We start from the raw sequence: 26,975 nt of genomic DNA on the forward strand, positions 1-26,975 counted from the left end.
TCTCCTTTTCTAACAAAAATTTTTCACATAATAGCTTAACACACATGTATCCATCCATACATTTTAAGTGAATAACTTGTTTCAAATAGAGACATTCTGATAGAATAAAAAAAAAAAAAAAAACTTGAAACTCTGAAGTCAGAAAAAAAAATCTAGGTTCAAAGCACATCCCCATTCTTAATTACTTAAAAAGATTTTGAGCAATTTAAGTGGCCTCAGTTTCTCTTTTTATAAAGCAAATACATTAATATTTTCTTCATAGCACTGTTAGGCACTTAAATATATAATAATGTAAGAGAAAGAATCTACAATAGTACCTAATACAATAACACATAATCTTTGTTTAATATACTCAGATTATTCAGAATGGGTCTGAAAACAGCAGTGTTTCCAAATACCCAACATATTAATCCCAGGATTTAGGAATGAAAATTTGATACTCAGAATCCCCTAAAACACATTACTCTGTTTTTCATAATATTTTTTATATGTTAAATAGTAATGAATGATATAACAACGAATGAACTGTTCTTCTGTGATACATTATACTAAAAGTTTCTGAAAAAAAAATAAAAATAAAAAAATAAAAGTTTCTGAGCTTTTTATTTAAAAAACAAAATAATCACATTTCATTATGAATCAATATTTTGCCAAGATTATATATTTCAATAACATGTAAAAATTATTTCTACTTGATTAAGACATTCCATCATGGACAACACTAAAAGAAGGGAACATTAACACAAATGTCAGAAAAAAATTTTTAATTTTAAAAGGTAATCATACAAATATTTAATATTTAAATTATCATTCTTAAAATTTTAAAACACACAAAGCATCAATTGTTCTATCCAATATTCTTCATCTTTGCTGCATGGCAAAAACTCTAGATTTAGAAAAATTTATTTTGTTATATATTAACTTCGGTCAAATTATTAGGAGTGTGCCCCAAAGCATATTCAACTCAGAGCATTAGGGTACATGTTGCATTATTTAAACTCATCTTTTTACAATTATGAAAATACTGTCTGCTTACCCTGATTTTGGTTCTACTGCTGAAATCAATACTGTTTTTACTAGTTCAGATTTTATATCATTTTCTGATTTCATACAGCAGTATTCCACAATAATAGTCCCATCTTTTCTCTCTGCATTTCTTCTGTTAAAGTATTTACAAAGATCTGGAGCCTAGAGTGAATATTCAAATACTAGAAAATGGCAGCAAACATTATTGGGTAATATAAAAATATAACATTTGAAACTTCTCGTGAGGTGAACAGCACTACACAGAATTACATGCTGAACTTGCTAATTTAAGGACTTTTTTGCTTCCAAAATTTATTTCATGTAATGTCATTAACAGGATTATACATAAAACATACCATGAGTATAAGGTTATTATTACTTATTTGCAAAAAAATTTCACCATTAACAAGAGACAGGGCCCATAAAACATAATATGGCCACAAAAGCAAGACAGATTAATTAGATTGTAAGATTTCTCTACTACATGCTCCTGTCCTGCTCCCACAAATGTCCATATTAACCTAGAGCTCAGAATGTCAGCATTTCTTGCTCTTTCCTTCAACCAGCGTTAGTAGATTCCTTTGAACCAGTAACATTTTGTAGTTAATTGTTAAGCTATAATACTCAGAATTATAACACTTCCTCCCGTGTTCTAATATCTCAACTGATTTTTCTCAGGATTGATTGATTGACTGATGGATTTGATTTACTTATTCACGAGACACACAGAGAAAGGCAGAGACATAGGTAGAGGGAGAATCAGGCTCCCTGCAGGGAGCCCAATGTGGAGATTGGATCTCAGGACCCCAGGATCACGGCCTGAGCTAAAGGCAGATGCTCAACCAGTGAGCCACCAAGGTGCCCTTCAGAATTTAGAAAAACATGAATTTCCTGAGAAATGCCAGAAAGGAATTACCACGCAAAATACTCTCCTTAAGGTACACCTGGGTGCCATAGTCAGTTGAGGGACTGACTCTTGGTTTCTGCTCATGTCATGATCTCAGGGTTGTGAGATCCAGCCCGCCTCTGGAGCCTGCTGGAGATTCTCTCCCCTTCCTTTTCCTCCCTCCCACTCTGCTAGTCTGCCACTCCCCATCCCACCCCCACTCATGCATGCATGAGCGCAGTTTCTCTCTTTCTAAAAAAAAATTAATAAAATCTTTAAAAAATAAGAAATACTATGCTTGACAAAGTACAGCATTTTCATGAAGCCACTTAATTTAAACTCATGTGTTCTGATGGATCCGATTTTGAACTGTTTTCATGAAATGCTCACGGATGCAAAAGGATTATCTATTAAACAGTAATTTTAAAAAACTGAATGTTTGTTTTAGTAGCAAAATATACACATCTAGACTTGGGAGTTTTTAAGATTAATTAAAGATTAATTCCTAGCTTTATTTTAATAATACTTACATTAAGTTCTTAAATTTAAAATATTGTCAAGATACCAATTTTCCTAAAATAATTTAACTTTTTAATCAATTGATAACTCATGTTCATTCTTACACATTACACTTACACAAATCATATTGCAAACCTTTTCAAAATAAAGATAGATCCCTAAGGAAACGACCTTTCATAAAATGTCATGTAATAAATATAATTTGTATTCATTTTATTATTGAAAGAGAGGGATAGGAGTGCCTGGTTGGCTTGGTCAGTTAAGCATCTGCCTTCAGCTCAGCTCATGATCTCAGGGTCCTGGGATTGAGCCCCTGATCGGGTTCTCTGCTCAGTGGGGAGTCTGTTTCTCCCTCTACCCCTCTCTCGGTGATCTCTCTCTCTCTCTAATAAATAAATAAAAATTTTTAAAAAGGAAGAAAGAGGAGGGATAGGAATTGGACAATTTTAGACTGACAGTTATTTTCTTAGACGCATTTCAATAATAAAAGTATTTTTAAAGCTAAAAAATGTGGAGTTTAAAATGAAATATCAATGAATAAGATCAGAGTGCCCCTTCTTTTTCCTCTCATTACCAGCACAATCATAAACAAGCATTGTGCTCCTTACTAACTCACCCTTAACACCTATTGTTCTAAACAAAGTGTAAACAAAGTACAAACAAAGTATAAAGCAACTCAAACAAAGCAGCTCTGTTAAGAGATTGAGTAAGAAAGGCCAGGGACTAGTTCCCAGTAGCAACAGTATTATAACTAACAACAATCAAGTCAAAGCAAATTGTGTTCCCTAATTAATAAAATGAGTTGGAGCAACCAATTTATTTTTTCTTTAATTATACTGCAAGAAATATGACATACTAAACTATTCTGTAATATTGACACCTCTTGAACCATTTAAATATAGACAGGTGTTGACACCTGAACTGAATTTTCCGACTGTTAGGCCTAGATGAAGCATCTTTATGTCGTGATTCCTTCAAAGGCTATTAAAGAAGCAGATTGTTCGGCTTGTCTTTTCACAGAGTTTTCCAAGTCTGCTCTGTTACTCTATTAAGTTTTTGCCCAATCACCTGCTCTCCAAGATTCGCTTTCTAGTGATATAATTGAACTGACATTTGGTCAGCTTCTCCTCACTTAAATTTTTTTTAATTTTCTTCTTTTTTCTTTGTCTTCCTCCCTGTATTTTCTACTTTAATAAAAAATTCTCCATTTTGGTACAAAGTGGAGCTTGGCTCCAACCACCTCTATCAGCTCTTCCTTTTATCACATTAGCAAACCAAACCAATCACATCACAACTTCTATATTACTGAGAACCATTGGTATTTCCTCACTTTGAATTTCTGGCTGTTATATGATGTACAGAATGCAAGAAATATAGTAAGATATAATATTTCCATGTTTCAGAGCCAGGAAAAATGTCAATGCAATGTTTATAAATAACTCACTGAACACTGAAGAAGCTCAAACAAGTAAGAAATCATTTCGGGATTAAAGTTCTATACTTTTCAAGTACTTAAGTCCTCAAGACCAGTGTCTTTATTACCATTTCACAAAACATTTTTTTTTTTAAGTAAGCTCTAGGTCCAATGTGGAGGTTGAACTCACAACCCCAAGATCAAGAGTCAGTTCTACTGACCAAGCCAGCCAGGCACCCTCACAGAACAACTTTTAACATTAATCTTAAATTTCATAATTTTTATTAGTTTCATATATAATTGTTACTTATTACATGTTACACTAAAATACATTGGTCATATGCATCTGATTAAATTTTGTTAAATAAGTTTCTACATAACATGCCCTTGCTATCAATTACCATTTTCATACTTCAAAAATAATTATATTAAAAAAATGTAAATTTAAGTCAAACACCAAGTTCAATTCGCTTATTAGTGAGTATGATATATCATCCTCTAAATATCTAAAGCCCTTCTTCTCTTATGCTTGGCCCCCTTTCCAAACATCTTAAGAACACATATAACTGGCCCCATAAGAGATACCCATGTGATCAGAGCTGCTTATAGAAAATGAAAGAAAAAAATTCTTTCACCCTTTCTTCACTCTTTTCATGTAAAATTTGACTTTTACAACCAATCTTTTTTATTCTCTCTCTCTCCTAGCCTTACTTAGCCTTATTCTGTCCAGAAAACCTGAGAAGGGACATAAGTAGATGTTTGATACTTTTTCAATCCTAATAATCTGGATACCCATTTTTTACCCATGTGCCTCATTGAGTCCTCCAATATTATTTACTTGCTTCTGACTTCCAATTGCATAGATTCTCAAATTCAAAAAAGTCCATATAACTACTTTTCCCATCATTATTAACTAGCAAAAATATTCAGAATTTAGCTTCATCATTAAAACACTATCTAAAAGCATACTTGTTACTTGGATCGTCATTACTTAAACAGATAAACATTACTTATTCAGTTCTCAATATATTTGTCCTATGTAAATTAATTTTAAATAAGTTAACTTACTATTTTTTTCTTCTGGGATTTTAAATCATCCAGTGCTTCATCTAGAAAAAAAAAGATTTAATTAATAAATCAAAGCTAAATCAGGTATTAAGATTAGATATCTTAAAAATAGTATGCCAAATGATATACATTAAGCATCCACAAGAAAACTTTTAGAATTTTTTACTGACATGTACAGATAAAAATTATCTCAAACTTTATACATATATATTTCATATTGTTGCCTATGTTACAAGTAGAGAAAAAATTGACTTTATATAGAATAAAACACCTTTCAAATTTTAAAAAGACCTATACATTTTATCAAATAGAATTTAAATAATTATTCTTAATTTAATTAAATTTATAGATAAAATTATTATTTCTTCATTTAAGTTCTGGGGTAGCAAATATCTGAATACTCAAATCAAATCAAAGTATATTATTTATGCAAAATACAAATACAAACTTATACAAAGACTGTACTATATTTTAATATTTTAGTTTTTAATGTGCTAGCAGACTTATTACTAATGGGGGGGGAAAGCCTGCTAACATCTTTAAAGAGAATAGACATCTATAGTTATATAAGGCCAAGCCAAATATTTATCCCTTAATCCAGAAGTCAGCAAACTTTTTCTAAAAGGGCCAGACAGTTAAATATTTTAGGCATTATGGGCCAAAAGGCAAAACTAAGTCAGTACTTTTTAAAACAAAAAGGTAAAAAAAATAAAAATAAAAATAAAACAAGAAAGTAAACAGATTTCCACAAATCTTTATTGACAAAATTCAATACGATAATAATTGAGTTAAATTTTTTTTTGTAACACAAATCTATCACTTAAAAGAATCGAATTATTTTCTTTTGGGTGGGGAGATAACATTTAAATGAGGTTCAAAGTTAGTGTTCTCTATCATCAAAAATGATTGCAAATATTAGCACGTTGATGTTGATCTGTCATGAGATTTTATACATTTGATTCTTTGAAAATGGTTTTTCAGACATATAGGTACTGCTAAATACTGAAAGCAGTCCACAAGACCATGATTTTAATTGAGTAAATTCATTGTTTGGAAGGCATTTATAGACTACTTAACTCGTCTATTGATATTCGCCTTTTCTTGTCATTATATTGCAAATTAATCACTTTCAATTGAAGATAAGTGGAAGCTCCTCAATTGTATAGTTAAACAAATTTTGAAATACAGAAATTTCCTTTGTACTTCTTGAAGTCTGAAAAACACTGTTGGGTCGTTTCTCTTTTGGCTAAGATCAAGTGTGAAAAACACTGCTGGAACTATAGTTTCAGCTCAGATCATGTATTTACTACAAATTTCAGGGGGAATGAGGATCTTGCTTCTTGCTTTTCCAAGTCTTTTTTACTTTTTTAAGATGTTTTTATTTATTTATTCATGGGAGACACGGGGGTGGGGGGGTGGGGGGGGGCAGAGACACAGGCAGAGGGAAAAGCAGGCTCCATGCAGGGAGCCCGACGTGGGACAGGATCCTGGGTCTCCAGGATCACGCCCTAGACTGAAGGCGGCGCTGAACGCTGAGCCACCCGGGCTGCCCCCAAGTCTTTTTAAAAAAATTATTTTGTGTCAATACAATGACATTTATTTTCTAAATGACTTTATAGCACTATAGGATTTGCATATAAGGATTGTTTGTCTTGCAATCTTAGGCTGAACTCCTTAAGAACCATTGTCAACTCTGCAACAAAAGCTAATTTTCCAAAGTCAGTCAACATTCAATCATAGTGGTTAAAGGTGGTTCTTCTCGTACACAAATACTACAATCTATGCCCTGAGCTCAAAACATCACAATAAAACTGTACTGGCAGGTTAAGATATTCAGCTTCTATTTATGATTAAAGTCCACATAACTGACAATGGTTAAGTTCTTGAGAGTAAATAAAATTCTCCATTGACACTACTAACTTATGGTAGTTCAAATACGCTCGGAAAAGTACCTGCTGCCACATAACACAATGAATAACCACAAAATGAAAACACCTTACAGTTTCACAAGTTTGCAAATTAATCCAAATAGGCCTTTTTCTGCTTCATGCATTTTTTTTTTTATTATAGTTGACACACAATGCTACATTAGTTTCAGGTATACTGAAACTAATTTGACAAGTTTATACATTATGCTATGTTCACAAGTGTAGCTACCATCTGTCCCATTACATCACTAATACAATTTCATTGACTGTATTCTTTATTCTGTGCCTTTTAGTCCTATGACCTACTCATTCCATAACTGGAGGTCTATGTCCCTCACCCCTCTTCATCCATTTTGCCCAATCCCCGACTCCTTTCTCCTCTGGCAATCATCAGTTTATTCTCTGTATTTACAAATCTGATTCTGCTTTTTGTTTACTCATGTTTCTTAGATTCCACCTATGAATGGAATTATGTTATTTGTCTTTATCAGTCTGACTTATTTCACTTAGCATAATACCCTCTAAGTCTATCCATAATGTCTCAGCACAATCTCATCCTTCATATCCCATTGTGTGTGTTACCTATTTGTCTACTGATGGACACTTAGATTACTTCTGCAGTTATTGTAAATAGTGCTGCAATAAACACAAGGTGCATATATGTTTTTAAGTTGGTGTTTTCATTTTTTCTGGGTAAATACCCAATAGTTGAATTGTTGGATCATACGGTATTTCTATTTTTAATTTTTCAAGAAATCTCCATACTATTCTCAACAGTGGCTGTACTAATTTACATTCCAGCTAACAGTACACAAAAGTTCCTTTTTCTCCACATCCTAACCAAATTATCTTTTTTAATTTTAGCCTTTCTAAGAGATATGAGGTGATATCTCACTGTAGTTCTGACTTGCATTTCCCTGATGATTGGTGATGCTGAGTATCTTTTCCTGTGTCTTTTTCCTGTGTCTACTACAATTAAGCAGTATCAGATCCAAGAAAGATCACTCAAAATCATTTGCCATATTTTTAAACTATCTTGCTTCCAATATTCTGTTCTTCAAGCAATTATTCTTGCCAAAAGGCTACTTACTAACTAAGCAAATATACTTTCTCTGAATATATTTTTTTCAGCTGCTGTAATCAAACAATAATTAATTCACTATTGGTAAATAAATGACTTTCTCTGCTTCACTAATAGGCCAATCAGAAACTTATTTGGTTGAAGCTCCATTTTCATTTTTTTTTTTTTTTGGTAAGATTGTTTGTTTGTTTGTTTGTTTGTTTATGAGAAGGAGAGAGAGAGTACAAGCAGAGGGAGTAGCAGAGGTAAGGGAGAAGCAGGCTCCCCACTGAGCCAGGAGCCTGATACGGGGCTCACAGTCCTGGGATCATGACCTGAGCAGAAGACAGTCACTTAATGTATGAAGCCACCCAGGCACCTCTCACTTTTTATTTTTATGAAGAATTCAGCTATGATGAGATATTCCATTTTTAAAATTCTAATTCTTATGACCATTGCTATTCTGTGAGTTGGGAATATTATGAGTACTTGGTTTGGTACTATCAATGTATATTTTTATTCTTCGAACACAACTATAATGTCATTGAATAATAAACACAATGCTTTATGTTTTGATAACAAAACAACCCACGGTCTACTATGCCCTAAAAATGCAACATTCAAAGTTAAATCTTCTCTTCTTTTGTTTTTTTCATGATGAGTATACAGTGGTAATTTTGAAAATATAAAATTGTCACTATATATGGCACATGAAATGTCAAGTTATAATTGTGTCACTGTGATTTGTAGTACATCCTGCAACAGTCTGAAGTGTTGAGAGCACCACATAGTCTATCACAACTACTTAACTCTGCCATTGTAGGATGAAAGGAGTTACAGACAACATTTAAGTGAATGGGCAGCATTTTGCTCCAATAAAAACAGAAATTTGAATTTAATATAAATGTAATATCCCAAAATATTCTTTTGAATTTTTCAATGATCTAAAAATTTGAAAATCATTCTTAAATCATGACATGTAAAAGTGGTGGGCAGGACTTGGCCCACAGGCTATGGTTTACCAACTCTTATTCTATACTAGGTCCAAGGTATAGAAAAAAAGGAAATAAAACTAAAAGAGAACAAAAAGCAAGAACACAGGGGCAGCCCTGGTGGCCCAGCGGTTTAGCGCCACCTTCAACCCAGGGCCTGATCCTGGAGACCTGGGATTGAGTCCCACATCAGGCTCCCTGCATGCAGCCTGCTTCTCCCTCTGCCTGTGTCTTTGCCCCTCTCTCTCTCTCTCTGTCTCTGTCTCTCATGAATAAATAAGTAAAATCTTTAAAAAAAAAAAAAAAAAGAAAGCAAGAACACAATCAATAGCTTCAGGCTTAAATATATATATACTACAATTGACTTTATGCTATGAGTTTTTATGCTAAAAAAATAAATGTAGGACTGTAAGATAATCTTTTATGAGTTCTATTTTAAATGTACATGTAATACATACTCAAATGAATTAAATTTTTTTAAATAAAAGGATCCCTGAAATAATTTTTAAAGCAACCCTTTTATATAATAACTATGTCCTGATGTGTCTATTTAGAAGTTAAAATATTCATACATTTAATTTGCTTAGAGAAGTGTTTCCAAGCACTCTTTTAAGAAGAGATTTTTTTGTATTTTCCACTATTTTGTTAGTTCCATGAGGTCAGAGAACATTTTGTTTTAAACTTCTTCCTGTCCTTCTGCTGTATTACCAAATATCACTGGAAACAACATCATAAGCTTAATTTCCTTAATATGATAGTAAGTACCAATATTTTTTAAAAGCACAGCAAATATCATACTTTATGGTAAAAAAATAAAAGCTTTTCCACTGAGAATTAGAAACTAGACAAAGAATCTGCTATTTCCACTTCAACTCACTATTATACTGAGTCCTAATCCATTAAAACAAGACAAATTAAAAAGACAAGAAAAATAAAAAAGAATAAGGAATAGAAAAGAAAAATCAGTACCATCAGCCCTCGTGTGTTAACACTTCGCAATTTTTATATACGTTGGCATAGTTTCACTTAGTACTCATAATAATCCTTCTAAAACAAATATTTCATGTGTATGATGATGATGATAATACATGTTTCCACTTTGCAAATTAGGAAACTGAGGTTCAGAGAATTAAAATTTGTCTGTAGGACAAAAAGATAGCCAGTGTGGTGGAGCATAAGTGAAAGACGAAGAGTAGAAAGAGATGAAGTTAGAGAATAGGCATACGCCAGAAAGTAGGAGTAAAGAATTCAGATTTACTCTGGCTGTCACGGGAAACCGTTACAAAATTTGAAGCAATGGGCAGCCCAGGTGGCTCAGTGGTTTAGCGCTGCCTTAAGCCCAGGGTGTGATCCAGGAAACCTGGGATCAAGTCCCACATTGGGCTCCCTGCATGAAGCCTGCTTCTCCCTCTCCCTGTCTCTGCCTCTCTCTCTCTGTGTCTCTCATGAGTAAATAAATAAAATCTTAAAAAAAATAATAAAAATAAAAATTTGAAGCAGTAAAGATACAACTATTTTATACCTTAAAAATAGACTGGTTTGGAAGTCATTCCTATTACAGGTAGGAGATGGACAATGACGTGAATTACAAAGTAGTAGTAGTAAAGCATATTAGAAGTGGTCAGATGCAAGATAATTGTGGAGGTAGAGATGATAGGACTTTGAAGGGGAGAGAGAAATGCATAGTAGATTAAAGGGAATATGAAGTCAAAATCGAGTCCTGCCCACCCTTCCCCCCACAACTATGTGGAAGTGAGATTATACACCAATAGAGACAACCCAAGAGAAAGAGATAATACAAAAGAAGGTAATTGCAGGAAGAGATAACTGCAAGAACAAAGTCCTTGAGATGGCCAGAGTATCCAGAATCCAAAGCATAAATGGAGAGCTTAGCCATAGATGGCATCAAGTTCAGTCTTCCAGACTACCACTGAAGGATGCTAACATACTGAGTATCAGATGGAGCTAACTGGATATATTTGGTGGTGGCGGTAGCTCTCATCTATTTACATCTATTTTCTCCATGAGTTGCCAGGTAGATTTTTGTGGGTTTTGTTTGTTTGTGAATTTTGAATTTTTATTTAGTTGACTCATTGGTTGGTTTTATTTTGGTTTGGTTTTTGTTTATTTGCAGGAAGGCAGGTATTAGTGATCTGAAGAGAAATACAATATCAAGAAATACTCTCAAAGAGAAAAAAGTGAATTTTCTAGGGAACTATGAAATAGGACCATGTAGTAGTACAGAGTATACATTTAATATTTACTATCATAGATTTAAAATAAGTCTGGTCAGGGACACCTGGGTGGCTCGGCCAGTTAAGCATCTGCCTTTGGCTCAGGTGATGAACCCGGGGTCCTGGGATCCAGCCTCCATGCTTCTCCCCCTTCCTCTGCTTCTCCCCTCCTCCTTGCTCTCTCTCTTATATAAATAAATAAATAATCTTTTTTAAAAATAAAATAAGTCTAGTCAGTATGCTTTCTATGATTTCTTTTGAAAGAAATTTAGCTTTTCTGATGCAGGGATAGACCAAGCTTATAAAAGTTTTTAACCAGAAGAGTTTTGCAGTCATAGATTAAGAATATAATTGTATTTAAATAAGGTACAGTTTCTGCCAAATAGAATGGGAAAATGGGGCAAAGGTGTCAAGAGTATCTGCAAGGAATGGTCGCTGGGCTAACCCATGAACATACACTGGGTTAAAGAGAAGTCATAAGTGAGGGGGGCAATTTGAAAGTCATATATGAACCTTACTTGGATTTGAATCAAACAAACAAAATATATTTAATATTTTATGATATTAGGTATGATATGATATGATAATATATTACGTTACGTTAATGATAATCATTGTATAATGTATTTTCTTAAAGGCCTTTCATGGATAGATATAACTGGGATATACTTAAAAAAATATAGTATGTAGATAAGAGGGTGGGGATAAAAATTAAACAAGGCTGACCATGAGCTGATAGTTATTTACATTGTGTGATAAGTATATGAGCACTTATACTATTCACTTTCCTTTTGTGTATATAATTTTGTATGTGAAGTTTTTGACAATGAAAAGTTAAAACAAAAAAAAAAGAAGTCACATTCAAAGTTCGTTTATGATGAAATTCACATATATTTGCTTAATTATAACTCATACTTTTATACCTGAAAATCTTTAAAATCTGTACACAAGATACAGAAGGAAACATCATAATTTGCATATTTTCATAAAAACAAAAGCCTAGGAACTGTGAGGTTAAAGAGAATGGTGCAATTAATTAACAAATTAAAAGATGTCTACTCTATAATAACATAAGTTTTGTGTGAAGATTAATAAATAATTTCTCTCAATTTAAAAGATGAATTAATGAAAGGAACTATTTTGTATAAAAAAATTCTGAATAAACAAGATGAACATAACACAAATGTAAATAGAATCCCTTCAGTATTTACAAGATTGTCATTTCAATACACCATTTCACAACCTGCCATTCAGTTACAAACCAATGTACTATAAGAAGGTGTTTTTTAAAATGTATTTATAAAAACTTAGAAATTAAACTTACTATTTCTTTCTGTTCTCTTGGAAAAGAAGAAAATAAGCACTGTTCTTATGCTCCAGATGCTACAGAGGAAGCAAAATTCAGAAACAAAAACCAACATTAGGGTAAGTGAATTAAAAGCCATATAAAATGAAAACAAATATACATTTCCAGTTAGAGTTCAGTACATTGCTTCCCTTTATATTTTGAAAATCAGAAAGTATTTCTGTGTTTGAGACTATCAGAGGTCTACCTCTGCTTTCAAGAGTTCTCAAGATAAAACACATGGACCTTCTGAGGGTTCCCCAGAATTATGAAATTACCTTTCTGTGTATAAGTGCATTTCTCTGGAAAGAGCACTGTGTTTATCACTCTGAAAGGGGTCTATAAACCAGCCCCCCCAAAAATTATAGAATCCCTTCTTACTAAGTAAGCATCAACTCCAAAAATTTGTCTATTCCCATGCATTGAGAGAAAAGCACATTTCACAAATCCAGCACATTGTGCAAATATAAGCTGCTATTACTTCCCTATTATTTAACACTGGAAGGATCCTCTCTACTAAACAGAATAAGCTATCTAGAAGAGAAAAAAACTTACCTTCAAGGAAGTACTTTACAAGTAAACTTAGCTAAACACTTCCGTTCAAAGATTTTATGAGAATTCTTTGGGCCTTACATTAGTAAGACATGAAATGATATTAAAAGTAAATCAAAGAATGATCCTAATCACAAACTTGTCAAGGTCATCTCTCAAATTCAATGTAAATACAGCACAATAGTTTTCTTCAAAGAACATAGCAGAATACATATACAAACATTATTCATAATTTTATAAAAGAAATACATTGCAAGGGTACCTTTGTGGTCCTTCCAAATATTTTCTTGTGCTGCATCTCAAGTGCACATGGAATATTCTCCAAACAGATAACATACTGGTTCACAAACCAGGTCTCAACTAGTACAAAAAGATTGAGATCATATCATGCATATTTTCAGACCACACTGCTATAATACATGAACCACAAGAAAAAAACTGGAAGGACCACAAATATATGGAAGTTAAAGAATATCCTACTGAAGAATGAACAAGTACACCAGGAAATTAAAGAAGAATTAAAAAAAATACATGGCAGCAAATGAAAATGAAAATACAACAGTTCAAAACCTTTGGGATACAGCAAAAGTGGTCCTAAGAGGAAAGTACATAGCAATACAGGCTTTCCTCAAGAAGCAAGAAAAGTCTCAAATTCACAACCTAACCTTACACTTAAAGGAACTAGAAAAAGAACAGCAAATAAAGCCTAAATCCAGCAGGAAAAGAGAAATAATAAAGATTAGAGTAAAAATCGATGATACAGAAATCAAAAAAACAGTAGAAGAGATCAATGAACTGGCCTGGTTCTGACTGAAACTGAGCTGGTTCTTTGAAAGAATTAATAAGATCAATAAAGCCCTGGCCAGACTTACCAAATAGAAAAGAGAAAGGACCCAAATAAATAAAATCATGAATGAAAGAGGAGAGATTACAACCAACACTCAAGAAACACAATTATAAGAGAGTATTATGAGTAATTATATGACAACAAATTAGGCAATCTGGAAGAAATGGATAAATTCCTAGAAACATATGAACTACCAAAACTGAAACAGGAAGAAATAGAAAACTTGAACAGATCCATAACCAGCACAGAAACTGAATTAGTTTAAAAAAAAAAAAAAAAAAAAATAGGAGTTCAGGGTCAGATGTCTTCCCAGGGGAATTCTACCAAACATTTAAAGAAGAATTAATGTCTATTCTTCTGAAACCGTTCCAAAAAAATAGAAATGGAAGGAAAACTTCCAAACTCATTTTATGAAGCCAGTATTACCTTAATCTCAAAACCAGACACAGACCCCACTAAAAAAGAGAATTACAGATCAATATCCCTGATGAACATGAATACAAAAATTATCACCAAGATACTAGCTAACAGGATCCAACAGTACATTAAAAAAATTATTCACCACAACCAAGTGGGATTTATTCCTGGGCTACAGGGGTGGTTCAACATACTCAAATCAATGTGATACACATTAATAAAAGAAAGGACAAGAACTAGATGTTCCTCTAACAGACGCAGAAAAAGCATTTGACAAAATACAGCATCTTTTCTTGATAAAACAAAAACAACAACAAAAACAACCTCTCCATGTGTAGCAATGGAGGGCACATACCTCAGTATCATAAAAGCCATATATGAAAGACCCACAGCAAGCATCATCCTCAACAGGGAAAAACTGAGAGCTTTTCTTCTAAGGTTAGGAAAATGGCAGGGATGTCCACTCTTACCACCGTTGTTTAACATAGCACTTGAAGTCCTAGCCTCAGCAATCATACAACAAAAATCAATAAAAGGCATCCAAATCAGCAAAGAAGAAGTCAACTTTATGGGGAGATTGCGTAGTTCAGTTAGTTAAGCAGCTGCCTTCGGATCAGGTCATGATCCCAGGGTCCTACTTCTCCCTCTCCCTCTGCTGCTCCTCCTGCTTGTACTCTCTCTCTCTCTGTCAAATAAATAACTAAAATCTTAAGAAAAAATAAAGAAGAAGAAGAAGAAATCAAGTCAAACTTACTCTTCACAGACGACATGATACTCTGGAAAACCCAACAGACTGGGTGGCTCAGTTGGTTATGCATCTGCATTTGGCTCAGGTCATGATCTCAGGGTCCTTGGATCGAGCCCTGCATTGGGCTCCCTGCTCAGCAGAGTCTGCTTCTCCCTCTCCCTCTAACCCTCCTCCTGCCTCAACACACACACTTGCTCTTTCTCTCCATCTCAAATAAATTAATGAATGAATGAATGAAAGAAAGAAAGAAAGAAAGAAAGAAAGAAAGAAAGAAAGAAAGAAAGAAAGCAAGCCCAAAAGACTCTACTCAAAAATTGCTAAAACTGATACAGGAATTCAGCAAAGCTGCAGAATATTAAATCAATTTACAGAGGTCAGGTGCATTTCTAAACACTAACAATGAAGCAGAAGAAAGAGAAATTAAGGAATCGATCCCATTTATAATTGCACCAAAACCCCTAAGATACTTAGGAACGAACCTAACCAGAGAGGTGGAGGATCTATACTCTGAAAACTAGAGAACACTTATGAAAGAAACTGAGGAAAACACCAAGAAATGGGAAAACACTCCATGCTCATGGATTGGAAGAACAAATATTATTGAAATGTCTATACTACCCAAAGCAATCTACACATTCAATGCAATCCCTATCAAAATAGCAGCAGCATTTCTCACAGAGTTGGAACAAACTATCCTTAAATTTGTATGGAACCAGGAAAGATCCCAAAGGAATGTTGAAAAAAACCAAAGTGGGAGGCATCACAATTCTGGACTTCAAGCTGTATTATAAAGCTGTAATCAACAAGACAATATGGTACTGGCACAAAAACAGACACATGGATCAACGGAACAGAATAGACAATCCAGAAATGGACTCTATGGTAAACTAATCTTTGACAAAGCAGGGAAGAATATCCAATGGAAAAAAAGACAGTCTCTTCAACAAATGGTGTTGGAAAAATTGGACAAACACATGTGGAAGAATGAAACTGGACCACTTTCTTACACCATACACAAAGATAAACTCAAAATGAATGAAAGACATAAATGTGAGACAAGAATTCATCAAAATCCAAGAAAAGAACACAGGCAGCAAGCTCTTTGACCTGTCACAGCAACTCGCTAGAACACGCCTCCAAGGGAAGGAAAACAAAAGCAGAATATTGAAATATACTCCCTTACTCCAAAATAAAGCACAGAAATCCCCCTTTGTGGACAAGAAGTTCTTCTTTTGGTTTTTATCAGAACTACTGCTGGAGAAAATGAGCTATCATAAAATACACATTTCCTTCAAGACTTGAAGAGACAGAACATATATAGTTAATCTTTAGGACCAAATTAACTGAAATTCTTTCGTATTTTTAAAACAAAATTTAGGGAGAAAATAAATCTAGTTCTAGTTATTCCAATGAAGGTTTTTGCTCTCCTAATAAATATAATTTATGAAAATAGAGCAACATGTTTTGTGAAGATATTAAAGATACTATTACTGACTCCTATTTTGACAATAGCTGCCTAATTTCCATTTCCTCTTCTCTTCTTAGAAATATTCCAAACAACAAGGAGAAGAAAAATAAAAATTCCTGTCCTGGTATAAAATAAGATATAGCTAAAACCCAACTCTCAAAACGTGTGGGCAGACTCCCAAAAGTAATGGAGATCATGAAGATCAAAAGTGCAAACACAGAAGGAAATCTATTTATCTCACAAAGGGGTAGCAAGACAAACTTCTCAAAGTGTAAAGCCTAAAGCCCCTGTTTATAACAAGAATAAGACACACATGCTATAGGCAGAAACTCCTCAATTTGGTTCCAACAATGAAACAGAAAAGGCAGAGCTTAAAGAGAAACCATTCGGAAATACCGTTTACAAAGAACATTGTTTTTATGGCAGCAGGAGAGAAAAGAGGTTTTGTATTAGGAAAAAACACACAGTTGCCTAACCCTATTGGCTGGGGAAAGATAAAAGCTAACAAATTAGCACATTCAATCCTGGATCATAAGGAAAATTCTAGATAGCCTGGAATGTGGGAATATATGCCCTGATACTCACACAAATCTCCTACAAAAAAACAGGCAAAAGTAAAGTAAAATACCACATAGCTAGAGAAATCTATATTTTTAAGTTAAAACAAAAAAAGCAAAATACAAAATTATGTTCCAAAAACTAGACCAATGTCTTTCCTCTCAATAAATGTAAGTGAGCTAAACTAACCAGAGCAAAAAACTTTCAGACTGGATCATAAAAACAAAACCCAACTCTATAATATAAACTAACATCTAAAATAAGAGTTTTTCAAAAAAAATAAATAAATAAAAAATAAAATAAAATAAAATAAGAGTTTTTCAAAATAAAATAAAATAAAATAAAAAATAAAATAAAATAAAATAAAATAAAAAAATAAAATAAGAGTGTTTCAAAGTTGAAGAAAATAAAACCATGGGCAAAAGTATACTAGGTAAATACTCACAAAACAAGGTTATCTTAATAGCCCACAAGGTTGAAATCAAGACACCCCCCACCACCACCAAGAAAGTTTTAAACTAGAAAAAGAAAGTCATTTCATAGTGTTAAAAATGATGCAGTTCCTTTCCAACAAATGGTGTTAGAGCTACTGAGCATCCATGGACAAAATGAAGGAAAGAAAAAAATAAATGAATCTCAACATGAACCTCACACCTTATATACAAATTAACTCAAAATGGCTCATGAATTTAAAAATGTTGGAAGAAAAAAAAAGCATAGAAAAAAGCGAAAGAAGAAAATCTTTAGAACCTATAGTTAGAGAACCTTGACAACAAAAGCACAATCCATAAAAGGAAAAATAAATTTTGTTCTGCAACAGCCCTATTAAGAGAATAAAAGACAAACTACAGACTGGGAAAAAATATTTGCAAACCACATGCCCAGTAAATAACTTGTATCTACAATATAAAAAGAACTCTCAGAGCTCAACAGCAAAAAGAGTAAAAAATCCAATTAGAAAATTAGGAGACATGAACAGACATTTCACAGAAGAGGAGATATAAATGGCAAATAAACACATGAAAAAAAGTTCAATATCATTAGCCCTTAGGGAAATGTAAATTAAAACCACAATGAAATATCACTACATATCTATCAGAATAATCAAAACAGGAAATAGCAAAATACCAAATGCTGGCAAGGGCACATTTATATGCAACCAGTAGAAATGTAAAATGGTACATCTACCCTGAAAAAATGTTTAGCAGTTTCTTTAAAAACTAAACATGTACTTACCATATGCCTTAGAAATTACATTCTTAGGGATATACTCCCAAAGAAATAAAAACTTATGTTCAGACAAATGCCTATATATAAATGTTCATTGAAGTCTTACTTGTTTTTTGTTTTGTTTTTAATTTATTTTTTATTGGTGTTCAATTTGCCAACATATAGAATAACACCCAGTGCTCATCCCATCAAGTGCCCCCCACGGTGCCCGTCACCCAGTCACCCCCTCCCCCCGCCCACCTCCCTTTCTACCACCCCTTGTTCGTTTCCCAGAGTTAGGAGTCTCTCATGTTCTGTTTCCCTTTCTGATATTTCCCACTCATTTTTTCTCCTTTCCACTTTATTCCCTTTCACTATTTTTTATATTCCCCAAATGAATGAGACCATATAATGTTTGTCCTTCTCCGATTGACTTATTGAAGTCTTATTTGTAATAGCCAAAAACTGGAAACTATCCAAATGTCCTTCAACAAGTGTACGGTTAAACAAACTGAAGTATGTCATTACCATGGAATACTACCCAACAACACAAAGAAACTATTAATACACTTAACATCTTGAAAGGATCTCAAGATTATGGTAAATGAAAAAACCCAGTTTCAAAAGGTTATATGCTATGTGATCTCATTTTATAATTCTTGAAATAATAAAATTACAGAGATATAAAACAGATTAGTGGGTGGAAGGGTTAAGAATGGAGTAGGTGGAAGAGAGTTGGTATGACTACAAAGGGATGGCAAGAAGGAGCCTGGTGGTTTATTTTATTTATTTAACTTAAGTAATCTCTACACCCAATGTGGGGCTTGAACTCATGACCCTGAGATCAAGAGCCACATGCTCCACCAACCAAGCCAGCCAAGGAACTCCAAGTCTTGTGGTTTTAGAACAGTCCTGAATCTGAATTGTGGGATAGTGACATGAAGCTACACATATGATAAAATTACATGGAAATATAAAGCACACACACAAAAGTGCAGGTAAAACTGGTAAAATCTGACAGACTCTGTGAATTGAGTCTCCACACCCAGCATGGAGCCCAATGCATGTCAGTTTCCTAATTGTGATATTTTACTGTACTTTATGCAAGATGTTACCACTGGGGAAAGCTAGGTAAAGAATGCATGAGATCTGCTTGAACATTTTTTGTGTTTTTTCTGCAACTTCACATGAATCTAATCTCAAAATAAAAGGGTTTCTTTTAAAGAAACATTCATAAAGCAGAGAAGTTGAAATATATTACTAGGATACAGAAGAACTATATAACATAATAAAGTAGTTTTCATTGATATTAAATTCTATGTACCAAAAAAAAAACAACTTCAAGTGTTTGTGAAAGGCAACAACTAACCAAATAGCACAGCACCAAAAAAAAAAAAAAAAAAAACTCAATAAATTCAAAGTAATAGAAATACTTTTAAGCAATATGCTATAAAAGCAATACAACAAAACTAGAAACAGTAACTAAACCAGAAACCAAACATCCAAACACACATTTGTCACCTGGAAATAATGCTTAAATTACAAACACTAAATTAAAAAAAAAAAAAAAGACATGATATCTAGAAAATAACCAAAGTAAGTCACTACATATCAAGACCTGTGGAATAAAATTAAGCAGTGATCAGAATATAGCATGACCTCAAATACACATACAGTGTACTGTGTTAATAAAAAAGAATGAAAAATATATTAAGTATCCAATTTAAGTTTCAGGAATAAAATAAAAATAAGCCTAAGATGAAAAAAAAAAAAAGAAGTAGTTTTTTAAAAGCTGGTTCTTTGAGAGAAAAGATATATAAACAACTAATAAAAACAATCACAAAAGAGATGTACAATATATAAAATAAGAATAAGGAATATACAAAAAAATAATCATAGATACAAAAAAAGTTTTGTTTTTTTTTTAAGTAGTCTCCACACCCAGCATGGAGCCCAATGTAAGGCCTGTACTCATGGCCCTGAGATCAAGACCGGAGATGAGATCAAGAGTCAGAAGCCTAACTGAGCCACCCAGGTGCCCCACGAAAAAAATCTTTTTTAAATCAGTAAGACTGATGTAGTGATGACTACAACTATTAAACACTCTACAGAAATACATTTTTTCCCCACACAAACACCAACTTTATTCCAAATAATCACATAATTTTTAAAATCTTCCTAAAACACTCATATAAAAAGTAACCCAGTGTCATTAATTCTGGAAATTCCATTTTGTACATTAGTAGTTCTAATGTACTTAGTTGAACTGAAACAATCCAAAACTTCCATAGCTTCTTATAGACTTCATTTCAAAAGTTTTAAAGAATTCTACTTTTCATGATAAATGATGCTACTGATTACTTGGTGGACTTTTAGTTTGCTAATTTTTACACTCTTACAAATAAGCAACACATACATAATATATCTAAAATAACAAGCTAGGGATCCCTGGGTGGCGCAGCGGTTTGGCGCCTGCCTTTGGCCCAGGGCACGATCCTGGAGACCCGGGATCGAATCCCACGTCGGGCTCCCGGTGCATGGGGTCTGCTTCTCCCTCTGCCTATGTCTCTGCCTCTCTCTCTCTCTCTGTGTGACTATCATAAATAAAAATTTAAAAATAAATAAAAATAATAAAATAAAATAAAATAAAATAAAATAAAATAAAATAAAATAAAATAAAATAAAATAAAATAAAATAACAAGGTAGCTTAATCGCTTGCATTGGAGGCCAAGGAGTTGCATTTTGTCAAACCCAAATTGAACAGAGTTGAATTTAGGTTAATACAGAGAAAAGCAAGTTTTAGATGTATTGTCCTTCATAATTTTTGAAGCATCAGATGAATAGTAAAAAGTTCAAAGAGCTTCTTATTACTCTTGATTTTGGAAAGCTTCTTGCAGAATGATACTGAGCTTTTTTAGTATCTTAAAATCAAGCTTAGGGGTTTGAAGCAGCACAGAGCAAGTACAAAAAAATAAAGTGTTGCTATAGGCTTCCAGGAACGGCTTGCAAGGATTTAGATTCCACTGTCATCTGAAGCAAACTATCAATGACAGTAGAGAGGAGTCCTTTACTGGATATTCTTAGATGATTTAGTATTACTGGGACAGCTTGACAGTCCAAAAACAAGACTTTTCCTTCATCTGTCTTCAAGTCCAAAGACAATCAAATGCCTGAGCACGTAGTCAGCCTGAGTAACCATTTTGAGAACAAATATAGTTTATAAAAACCTCAGTGGTAAATTGAAGCTCTTAAAGAAAGCAGCTGTTTTCCACTGAATGTTGTAAAGAATCCTGAATTCCCTTAGTCACTACTCCTCTGAATATGTGTTTACCAGTCTCCTCAATGTTATGTCATGGTCGAATGCTATGTTCCTGCATCTAGCTTAGAGACCAATATATAAATTTTACAAAAGGCTCACGAAGTTTGGTATTCACAAATAGCATGCACTGGAGCTGCTCTGTTATCACAGGCAAAAGCTTTATACACTTCTGAATATCATTTCCATTTCACGCAAAGTTGAGTAGCAGCTTTCCATTGTCCATTCCAGATTCTTTACTTTTTATTTTACTAAGGTAATCTGAAATCCAGTCAATGAAAACAATTAAAAGTTCATAAACTTGTGCATTAAATAGTGCCTTGTGAGTTTCTGAGACTGGTACTTTTTTCTTATTTTAAACTTTTCACTTCATTGGCAACATGTGAACTTCCTTTCAATCTCTGTAAAACTCATACTTCCTCTGTAAATTATCTAAAGGAGCTTGAATTCTCTTAGTCTGAATCTCCATCTTCTTCTTTTCTTCACTTACTTCATTTTTAAAACTGTAGAATGAGTGGGCCTCTCAGTGGTGCAATCCATTGACAGTCCAACTCTTGGTTTCTGCTCCAGTCATGATCTCAAGCTCATGAACTCAGGGTTGTGGGATGAGCCCCACATCAGGCTTCAGGCACAGTGTGGAGTCTGTTTGAGATTCTCCCTCTCCCCCTCCTGCTCATGCTCCCTCTCTCTCTCTCTCTCTCTCTCTCACACACACACAAAATAAATAGATCTTTTAAATTGCAGAATTATATATATAAAATTTTATAGTTTTATATATAATTTACATAAATATAAATATGTCTTAAAGATAAACAATATATTTTATATATATAATATTTTATATATATATAGTTTTTAACAAAACTACCCTTGGAACAGACAGAAAACCAAAAAGATTAACTACTATTGAATTTAAAAAGTTAAGAGCTACCCTCCAAAAATAGCACCATGTTCAGAAGATATCCAACAGAATACTACCAAACTTATTAAGGACAGATGACAGTTCTATTTAATGTATTCTAGAGCATTAGAAAATAAAGACAAGCTTTTAGATGTTTTTATAAAATGATTACAACTATGAAATTAGAATTTTTCCTGGAATTCAGGATTTCAATCTTTGAATTCAAAACTTAATATAGGGATCCCTGGGTGGCGCAGCAGTTTAGCACCTGCCTTTGGCCCAGGGCGCAATCCTGGAGACCCGGGATCGAATCCCACATTGGGCTCCCGGTGCATGGAGCCTGCTTCTCCCTCTGCCTGTGTCTCTGCCTCTCTCTCTCTCTCTCTCTCTCTGTATGACTATCATAAATAAAAATTAAAAAAAAAAACAAAACTTAATATAATCCATATTAAGGGATATAAGATGAAAAACTCAAATGGCTATTTCCATAGATAATGAAACAGTATTTAACAAAATTCAACAATCTTTCTTGGCTTAAAAGAAAACTAAACGTGAATGGAAAATTCCTTAACATGATAAAATGTTCTGATCCAAAAGTCAAAAAATGTTCAATAGGGAAATATTAGAAGTATTCCCAAGGAACAAGTCCAGAATGTCCACTATTTTCTCTAATAACTTAACATTGTCCTGAAAGTATTAGCCTACATAATTAGCCAAAAGAAAAAAAAAAATCAGACAAAAAGTATGTAAGGAGGTGGTAAAATTATTGCTGTTCACAAATGATGTCTGAATACTTTAAAAATACTTTAATTTTTTTTTTAAGACTTTTATTTGAGAGAGCAAAATGAGCAAGAGAGAGAGAGGGAAGAGCAGTGGGAGTGGGAGAAACTCTTTTGAGCAGGGAGCCTGGGCTTGATCCCAAGACCTTGAGATCATGACCTCAGCCAAAGGCAGACACTTAACCACTGAGCCACCCAGGTGCCCCAATACTTGTAAACTCAAAAAAATCAACCAAAAAATTTATTAAAAACAAGATAATTCTTGCAGTTGAATACAAAATTGTATGGAAAATCAATAAATTCAAATATGCAATCAGTTCTAAAACATACTAAAAACCCTCTCTTAACCTAATTCATCAAATCATCCCAGCTGTTCTTTTCTGAATGAAACTGATACTATTCGAAACAGTAGTACAGTATGAATTTCTGTTAAATATAATTTAGTGACTTGCACCATAAAATTCTAAAGGTATACAAAGAGGAAATACTTGGAACCTCAATATAACAGAATCACATTTTAATTATGGTAAATATTTTAAAACCCTAATATTTGGTGTTTTACTGTACTAAAATTAAAAAATGCTAAAAGTTAAAATATAGCAGAATATCTAAAACTCAATCAATATAATCAAACCTTCATCACTTTTAACTAAAGGATTAACACTCCATAAACTTCCAACCAAACCTGAAGGTTTTTCACCAACCTTCATGTATGAAACATTTTCTGCCAAACTTAAGTGCTGTCTTTCCAACAACCTCATAACCCTACCCAATTTATTGTTTTTCGATGAGATTTAGCAATATATAAAGCTAAAAATGAAAAGATGTACCAAATAACTACGTTGATTACTTTGTCAGTTTATTTAACTATCAAAGGCTTTAGTGAGAATTACCTTCACATTCAGACAAACTAATAACAGTGATTTACTTTGGTATAAGGAATAAAGCAGGAATCAAACTTTTTTTTTAATTGAATGGACTTTTAATTTTTTTATATATATAACTCAACACCACTTTCCCCCAATGATTTGAAATGTCATCATAAATAAAAACCATACATATCATACCATATCATATATAAAAATTCCTTTTAGGATTTATTTCTGGATTCTTGTGTCCTTCTTGGTTTGTGTCAAACTTAAATTCATATACTAGTTACACACTGTGCCAAACTTTTAATTAATGGAGTTTTATAATGCATTTACTTATAATAAATCACTGTTATTAGTCTGAAAGCCAGATGTCAGATGCCTGACAGACCTCTGCTTCTCATCCCTCTCCTTTTTTAGAATTTTCAGGACTATTCTTATGTGTTTACTTTTCCATTAAAACGTATGGAGGGACACCTGGGTGGCTCAGTCAGTTGAGTGTCCGACTCTTGATTTCAACTCAAGTCAGGATCTCAGGGTCCTGAGATCAAGCCCCAAGTTGGACTCCATGCTCAACAGGGAGTCTGCTTGAGATTCTCTTTCTCTCTCCCTTCTCCCTCTGTCCCTTCCCCGCTTTTCTCTCAAATAAATAAATAAATCCACCCCCTTTTTTTAAAATTTTTTATTTATTTATGATAGTCACACAGAGAGAGAGAGGGAGGCAGAGACACAGGCAGAGGGAGAAGCAAGCTCCATGCACCGGGAGCCCGATGTGGGATTCGATCCCGGGTCTCCAGGATCGCGCCCTGGGCCAAAGGCAGGCGCTAAACCGCTGCACCACCCAGGGATCCTCCACCCCCTTTTTTTAAGTACAGGATAACTGTGCCAAAATCTTTAAAGTACTGTTGGTATTCTTATTGTGACCACACATTTTTATGTTAATTTGGGGAGAACTGAGCTCATAACAATACCAAATTTTCCCAACCAAGAATAGGATCTCTTAATTATGTCTCAGTACATCATTCTTTAAGTACAGAATTCTATAAATCGAATAACTATGATTATTCAAATATCTATAAACATTGCAAAAAGGATGCCTGCAAAATGATTTCTTACCTACCAAAACCTCTTAGTAAATATTCTCCTTGAGTAAATACCAAGAGATATTCAGACATCATCTCCTTTAAGAGCCAACTATAGTTGATGAGAGATACTTTGTATTCTTATTCAGAGTGCCATGAAAGAAATGTTTAACTTTCCTCAAAAGGTTACAAAGTATGCTTTTCAACTCTTCTAGGTGGACTAAGAAATATCTTTTACCAGTTAGTTGGGAGGTGGGGGAGTGGGAAGAAGGCTTTTAAAACTGTGTAAGATCAAAGCCCTATCCTCAAATGGCTTTCAATTTAAGTAGGAAAACAAACAAACATTAAAAAATTGGGTGACAAACTTCCTCAGTTTCTTTGCTTAACTTTTCCCCCTCCCTAACCCCATTTTAACAGGAATTAAAAAAAAAAAAGAAAAGAAACCCAGAAGGAAAATATGGTTAATTAAGTACTCTGGGAAGGTCAATGTCTTACACTAATAAGCCTTTGAAATGATCTTCTAGAGAATGAAATTTCTAGAAAGTTATCATCTGTAAGAATAAAGTACCCAGGAATAGAAGTCTAAGATTGCTTGCAGAGTTAGTTAAGGGTAGAGACAAAGCTTAATGGTTGTTCACTCTCAGAAAATGAACCTATTCCCAAGGTAATGCATACTTGACAGCATAATCAAGACATACAAATTTTAAACTATAATCCAAACCTTCCTTCACCATGGAACATTGGCTTAATGACTCCTATGAAATAAGTTCAGCATTTAGATAATTTGTTTCAGTAATAGTTGAAAAATCATTTATTCAATAATCAATATTATTGAATTTGAAAGGCAGAAAAATAATAGGTTGGAATCATACCAACTTTCTCCATATTACATCATGAAAAGATATAATAAAATATCAAAGCATCTTATACAGGGTATTGATATTCTATCATTAAAGATCATTTTAAGATAGTTATGATTATGTAGTATATGCTCAGTCCCGATTCCATGACCTCTCTGTCCAGTAAAAGCATTTGGGAAACTTGGAATGCAGAGATAACAGTCACTTTTTGCAGTTATCAGGTAGATTTCTAAGCTTTATAATCAGTGTAGACAGTGATAAGTAAAAACAATACATTTTATTGTTCTTTCTGCTTCCATTTCTTTAAGTAAACCCTGGTCCAGACCTTAAAATTTTTGTTTCCAAAGGAAAAAAGTCCAGGAATAAACTAAGGCAATAGTTCACACAAAAGAAAATGTCCTGCGGTAAGTCTTCCTTCTACATACCACAACATCCACTTTCACGTTGTTGTATTTTATTTCATGCTTTTTTGATTGTCATCAATCAGAAGGACAATTCTATTCTTTGTTTGATAACTGGTCTATGCTTCCAAAAGTGGAGAGCTCAGTGAAATAGAAGCAGCGGCAGTCAAGAACCAGGTCACAAATGTGAGTGAGACAAAGTGAGAAATGACTCTGAAGCTTAACAAACCAAGAAATACTGGATGCAGGTGATGCAGAAGAGGCAGGACAGTGAGGATACTACAGTCTCATACTCAAAATAAGAGAAAGATCAAACTGAAAAAAATAACAAAATTTTTAAAGAAGTTAAAGTTTTTCCTTTTAAGAACAATCAGTATATGATTTATTTGCCCCCCAAAACAAAGTTGTCTGCAGCATAATAGCAGATCCAATAGATCACAAGTTTTGAATAGCCATTAGAATTAGCACAGTAGTTTCCGGTCAGACATTCTTTTG

At 33.5% G+C, this 26,975-nt stretch overlaps 1 protein-coding gene and 1 pseudogene across 5 annotated transcripts in view; both read right to left on the reverse strand.

The window, feature by feature from the left end:
• The window catches only part of LNPK (lunapark, ER junction formation factor), a 77,883-nt gene that overhangs the window by 37,583 nt on the left and 13,325 nt on the right, over nucleotides 1-26,975 (reverse strand). For all 5 annotated transcript variants that reach the window (XM_038584924.1, XM_038584925.1, XM_038584923.1 and 2 more), the window contains 2 exons: nucleotides 12,452-12,510; nucleotides 4,914-4,954 (listed from right to left, as the gene is read on the reverse strand). In XM_038584924.1, coding sequence (XP_038440852.1) covers nucleotides 4,914-4,954; nucleotides 12,452-12,510 — 100 coding nt within the window. The remainder of the gene's footprint in view (nucleotides 1-4,913; nucleotides 4,955-12,451; nucleotides 12,511-26,975) is intronic.
• LOC106558278 lies at nucleotides 20,980-25,312 on the reverse strand (annotated as a pseudogene).

The sequence above is a fragment of the Canis lupus genome, chromosome 36 (assembly GCF_011100685.1).
Source record: "Canis lupus familiaris isolate Mischka breed German Shepherd chromosome 36, alternate assembly UU_Cfam_GSD_1.0, whole genome shotgun sequence".
NCBI lineage: Eukaryota > Metazoa > Chordata > Mammalia > Carnivora > Canidae > Canis > Canis lupus.